Raw genomic sequence first — 6,249 nt, 5'->3', positions numbered from 1 at the left:
TTGTTGAAAATATTATACAATTATCTGCTAACTATGACCCATTAGTCACAAACATGATAGAAATGCAGGACAGATGGAGTTATTTACCTATTTCTATGATCGGTCCGATTAATATTTTTAAAATGTCAGTCATACTATTTCTATAACCTACTTTTTCCAATCAATCCCACTTCCCTCTACCAGCGTTCTTTTTTTCCCTACACTTAGGAAAAATGTTTCTCATTTTATTTGGTGCTGTGAGTTGTCAGCCATCTTCAGGGGTTCTTCACGAGCTGTGCCGTTTTTTGTTGTTTTTGACGTTTTTCTTATCATGTGTTTTATCTTTCACGTGGACCCATTATGGAGTGGACTATGTTTGATGGTTGCGCTTCTTTTGGCAGCAAGAAGTTATTAGGGGCCAGTGGCGCAGATGTGATTTATATATATATATATATATATATATATATATATATATATATATATATAGACTCAGAAACAGTTGCAGCGGTTTTTGGGCTTTGCCAACTTTTACCGCCATTTTATAAAGAAATATAGTCAATGAGTAGCCCCGCTTACTCATTTGACATCTAGTAAAATTCCATTTAAGTGGACACCTGATGCTGACCTTGCGTTTATTGAATTAAAACGGCTATTCTTTAGCCCACCTGTTTTAACCCACCCTAATATCGAGTCTGCTTTTGTGGTCGAGGTTGACGCGTCGGTCTCAGGAGTGGGGGCAGTCCTGTCCCAGCTGTCACCAGTCGACCAGAAGCTCCACCCCTGCGCCTTCTTCTCCCGACGACTGAGTTCCGCTGAGGCCAATTATGATGTTGAGAACCGGGAGCTACTGGCAATCTGTATCGGTCCCTTGTGATGAAGAAGGAGCTGAGCCGGAAGGCAAACCTCTTGATTTGTTCCTACCCTCACCTAAGGTCATGAGGGTCGTGACCAAAAGAAAAAGATTCTGGATACAAGCGGCCACAATGAGTTTTCTTCACAGGGTGTCCTCGCTCTCCCTTAGAGAAGAGGGTGAGAAGCTTGGTCATCCAGGAGGGTCTCAGAGTAGAGCCGCTGCTCCTCCACATTGAGAGGAACCTGTTGAGGTTGCTTGGGCATCTGGTTCGGATGCCTCCTAGACACCTCCCTGGAGAGGTGTTCCGGGCATGTCCCACCGGCAAGAGGCCGTGGGGTCACGACCCAGGACACGCTGGCCTGGGAACACCTTGGGATCCCGCCGGAGGAGCTGGTTGAAGTGGTTGGGGAGATGAAAGTCTGGGCTTCCCTGCTAAAGCTGCTGCCCCCGCGACCTGACAAATGCTTAGTTTTAGTATTCGTTTTAGTAACAAAAAAAGAAGAAGTGTGCATTACTTGTGCGCAATATTTAAAAAAACACCATGGGAGCAACGTCATTTGAAGATGCTTTTCTATTGGCTGCTGCTAGATGACGCCACTTTTGTGTGACACACTTTCAAATGTCCTTATTCCGGTTAATATAAAAATAAATCATCCCCAAAGGCTCATGCATTAAATTAATTACCAAAGACAAAGGACATATTTGCTATAATTATTTTTAGTTTTAGTTAGTTTTGTAAACATAAAATGGAGTTTCAGTTAGTTTTCGTTTTTTTAAAAAGCATTGTCATTTTTATTTTATTTCGTTAACATTTTTTTTTAATTTTAGTTAACTAAAGTAACCTTGCAGTGTAGTAATTATTATTAGTAGTTATTCACACGCATGTGGTTCATGTTAGATGACAAGAATATAATGAAGCAAAGGACACATACATGAGTTGATCTTTCATGTCTCGAGGAGTCATGCACCCTTAAATTAAAAGCTCATCCACACACACCTTATTCCATAACGCCTGAAGACAGGGATGGACTCTAGAGCATCGTTCTCCACCTGTGCGTAGAATCTTTTGAGATGTGCTGGTAGCCACTGGCAGGTGTGTAAACCTAGCTCCACTGGAACACGAGTATATGGAATTCTGTAATCTGACAGGACCTGTGCAAACACCTCACGTACCCCTGCAACACAGATAATGAATAATTTCATCAGCCAGCATTATTTCACAGAAAAGCATCTATACCAACGAGGCATTGGAAGTGTTGTGGTGACCCAAAGGTTAAGATAAACAGTATTCAGAGATTTCCGTGAATTAGGAGTTTCCACATTAAAACCTCTGACAATATGAAAACTGTTATATGAACAGCATTGCACCAGCTAGATGTCATGTTTGGTTATGATAGTGAAACAACGGCGAGCGCTGAATCCGAAACTGTTGGAAGGTATCTCCTAAAACCCCCCGAGAACAGAAGAGTCACGAATGAGACGATTTTCATTCTTACCGTAAAGTGTTGGATAATTATGTGTCTTTTCAAACAGGTAAATATTTATTTTTCATTGATTTCAAAGCTTTAATGTGCCAAAACTCAAAACCATAACCTAATACAGGGGTCACCAAATGGCTCGCAAACTTTTGTTTTGTTTCCCTGAATTAGGAGTTTCCACACTAAAACCTCTGACAATATGAAAACTGTTATCTGAACAGTATTGCACCTGCTGGATGTCACGTTTGGTTACGATTGCGATACTGTAACAATGGCGAGCGCTGTATCCGAAACTGTTGGAAGGTCACTCCTAAAACCCCCCGAGAACAGAAGAGTCACGAATAAGACGATTTTCATTCTTACCGTAAAGTGTTGGACAATTATCTGTCTTCAAACAGGTAAATATTTATTTTTCATTGATTTCAAAGCTTTGTTATTCATTCAACTGCCAAAACTCAAAATCATAACCTAATACAGGGGTCACCAAATGGCTCGCAAACTTTTGTTTTGTTTTTGCTGCTGATGTGAATGTAGCAGGAGGAGGTCCCCCACCTGTGGCAGTGGCCTCAGTCTTTTTTCTGGTGTCTGGGGGGTTGGGGGCGGCTGGAACTGGTTTGGGGTGGATGGCGGGGGGGTCGTGGGGGGAGCGGGGGCTGTGGACCAGTGGGGTGCCTGGCGGGCCTGCAGTGCCCAGTCCTGCTGCGTTGGGCCGTGTGGGGGCGCTCCTGCTCCTGGGTTTGCTCTCCGGCCGGTGGCCCCTGTGGGGCCCGGGGGTTGTCCCTTGGCGCTGCCGTGGCCTGGGGGGCCCTGAGGTGTTGCGCTTGCTCTGTCCTGGCGGGGGTCGACGGCTCCCCTCTTTGGTGGAGATTTTCATGCACGCCACCACACCAGCATCTATCGAAACTCAGACACAATCTGATTCTTCCTCTGGTCGTTGAATCGGTGGAGGCTGGTGTCTGTGGATCTCACTCTGCTTCGTCTGTCCTTCCTTCCTTTCCTCAGTCTCTCCTTTGGTCTCTTGAGGTCTCCCTGATTTGTTGGAATTTAGATGTTTCTGGGGTTGGTGAAAGACTCTGGTTGGGGGCTTCCTCGGGTCTCCTGACGTCCTCACGACTGACTGGATTCTGAAGTGTTCGGTTTAGGTGAACGGTATGGGAGTTTTTAATAGGTTTTAGGTGAACTAATACATACACACTCACACGCACACCCACATACAAAATAAAAATGTATAAAAATATATATATAAAAAATAATTTAACAAAAAAAAAAATTATGATATGTCAAATCGGTAAAATTACCGAATGAACTGAGCTCTCCGAAAAAAAAAAAAAAAAATTATATATATAGGAATACCCCCCTGCTCTCTGAGGATGTTCACCACCAGATGGACATCGCCATTCAAAGTGCCCGGTGTATTGCGCGAGCTGCGGATAAATCAATCACTGATGTAAGTGACAATCCTCAGCTTTTGGTGTATGTCCGATTCTATCACGAGGAGACTAAAACATTTATAGACGACATTTTGGGTATCACAGCTTTGAAAACACATATGAGAGGAGAGGACATATATTTGGTCATAAAGGAAATGCTGAAAGAGAAAGGAAATAATGTGGAAATTGTTGTATTCATAACTAGTGATGGGGACCTTTCCTTGAAACAATTGAATATTTGCACAACAAATAATTTAATGAAAGAAATATTTGAACAATAGACTAAAAATAAGTTGAAATTATTTAAGAAATTGAAGTTTTTGTCAATTAATTGACATGTTTACAATTGAATAATAAAAATCTGAAAACGAAATTATTGCTGTTGGTTGTTTTTCATGTCCGGTTAGTGGACTTCTTGCCAATTTAGTTGGGGACCCCTGACCTAATGCATATTCATCCCTGCATGTTGAACACTTCATTGGTGAACACACTATTTGTTTTTGTCAAGTACAAAATGACCTTGTAAAGATCATATGAAATTCAATTCTCTTGCCACTCAGACGCATCCATGTATGAATTTACCATCCAGAACTGCACTGCATTGCAGCTAATTTACTTAACTTGTCTAAAGAAGAGAGCACAACATTGGAGTTGCCATTTGGACTATAGATTCTGCACAGACTACCATCTTTTCCTGCTATGAGATCATGAGGCACATGGAAGCCTGAATTGCTAGTTAGCAGCTAGCACTGATCTGATGTGCTAAAGCTCTCAAATGAGATATACGAGTAAAGTTGATGAATGTCTGCCTTGTATAAGAGGGTGAACACACATGCTTGTCTTCAGCTACAAGGCTTATTTTGTTAAGCAATTCCAGAATATAGTCCACATAACTGAGTAATTATTCTGGCTCCAAAGCCAGAAGTCATGTCTCAGAGTATGCATCATTTTGGGACTTAACAAAACGGAGGTATCAGCGTTCAGGTTTCACTATATCACAATGTTGCAATAATAACTGTGTGTAACCAGAGCTGCTTGCAACCCTGGCCACCTTGGGCCTCTAAAATATAAATGTTTATATGAGGCCTTGTGTGTGTGCAGTTTCATGAGCATTCACCTAGGTTTCAACCCTTAAAACAGGGTCATGTTTTAAACAGTGCATGACCACGGTAGCAGCATGCAATGAAATAAAAAAAATTCAATACATTTCCATCTTAAACATCCGAAGATGAAACACGCCAAGCTTGAAGACGATCGGATGGGCCGGTCTGAGCCATGAAACTCCAGGGCTGAAAATAAGTCCCAGTCTGGCCCTGGTTACAGCTATAAAACAGTACGTCATCTAAAATTTTAGTGGATGAGGCAACTTAATTTTAACTGCAAAAGGGGATCAAGAGACAGATGCGAACAATGCGTATATTTTACTTACCTTGCAGTATATGAACATGCTGATGTCCATCCATATGATGAGGCAGGTGACCTGTCAGTTCTCTGAAAAGCCTGATCTGGTCTCTCAGCTCTAGCTCCACCTCAACATAAATAAATAAAAAAAGAAGACTGTTATTATTATTTATTATTATTTATTTTTTTTGTATGTGGGTGAGTATGTGTATGTACATGCGTGCGTGTATTTGTTAGCTCACCAAAAACCTATTAGAAAACATCCCATACCGTTCACCTAAACCGAACACCGCCGTCAGGAGACCCGAGGGGACCAAAGAAAACAAAGGAAAGTGAAATCCAGCACCGACCAGACACCACCCACCGGGCCACCCACCAGAATTCTTCCCCAACCCCAGAAACATCTAAATTCCAACAAATCCCCCCAAAAAAATCAGGGAGACCGAAGGAGAGACTGAGGAAAGGAAGGAAGGACAGACTAAGCCGAGTGAGATCCACAGACACCAGCCTCCACCGATTCAATGACCTGAGGAGGAAGCAGATTGTGTCTGAGTTTCGATAGATGCTGGTGTGGTGGATCTGGCATGCATGAAAATCTCCACCAAAGAGGGGAGCCGTCGACCCCTGCCAGGACAGAGCAAGCGCAACACCTCAGGGCCCCCCAGGCCGCGGCAGCGCCAAAGGACGACCCCCGGGCCCCGCCAGGGCCACCGGCCGGAGAGCAGATCCGATACCTTTGTATTATGGAGAAAAATTATCTTTTTTATTTATTTCTTTTATTTTTTTAAACAAAACTATCCCAACATGACAACTTTTATATGGCGAGTAGAGCAGTGGTTTAAACTAAATAAAACCTTTAAAACACCTTTTTGGGGGGTAGGTGAGGGTTGGCTCATTTATGAGTTACTCTAAGGGCTATTATTAACCAGTATATTAATATTTCACAAGAGCTTTATTTTTGAGAACCTACTGTAGCCGTTTTTAAAGCATGCTACTTAACACCCATTGATGGGCTGAACTACTGTATATACAAAATACAGTAGCCTATATACAGTGGTGTAGTCCAGGGTATACCCACATATTTCAGTCAGCATCAAGTATGCCCACT

The 6,249-nt window shown here is 42.5% G+C and overlaps 1 protein-coding gene across 2 annotated transcripts in view; it reads right to left on the bottom strand.

The window, feature by feature from the left end:
* ydjc (YdjC chitooligosaccharide deacetylase homolog) overlaps window positions 1-6,249 on the bottom strand; it is a 50,936-nt gene that overhangs the window by 5,903 nt on the left and 38,784 nt on the right. Inside the window, exons 4-5 of one of the 2 annotated variants that reach the window (XM_086075181.1) lie at window positions 5,170-5,269; window positions 1,830-2,007 (exon numbers count right to left, since the gene is read on the bottom strand). In XM_086075181.1, coding sequence (XP_085931307.1) covers window positions 1,830-2,007; window positions 5,170-5,269 — 278 coding nt within the window. The remainder of the gene's footprint in view (window positions 1-1,829; window positions 2,008-5,169; window positions 5,270-6,249) is intronic. The other variant, XM_086075182.1, reaches the window with a different exon arrangement.

The sequence above is a fragment of the Leptonotus elevatus genome, chromosome 5, assembly GCF_054856555.1.
Source record: "Leptonotus elevatus isolate MCC_2025b chromosome 5, RoL_Lele_1.0, whole genome shotgun sequence".
NCBI classification, from domain to species: domain Eukaryota; kingdom Metazoa; phylum Chordata; class Actinopteri; order Syngnathiformes; family Syngnathidae; genus Leptonotus; species Leptonotus elevatus.
This window is presented reverse-complemented; position numbering and strand designations above follow the sequence as displayed.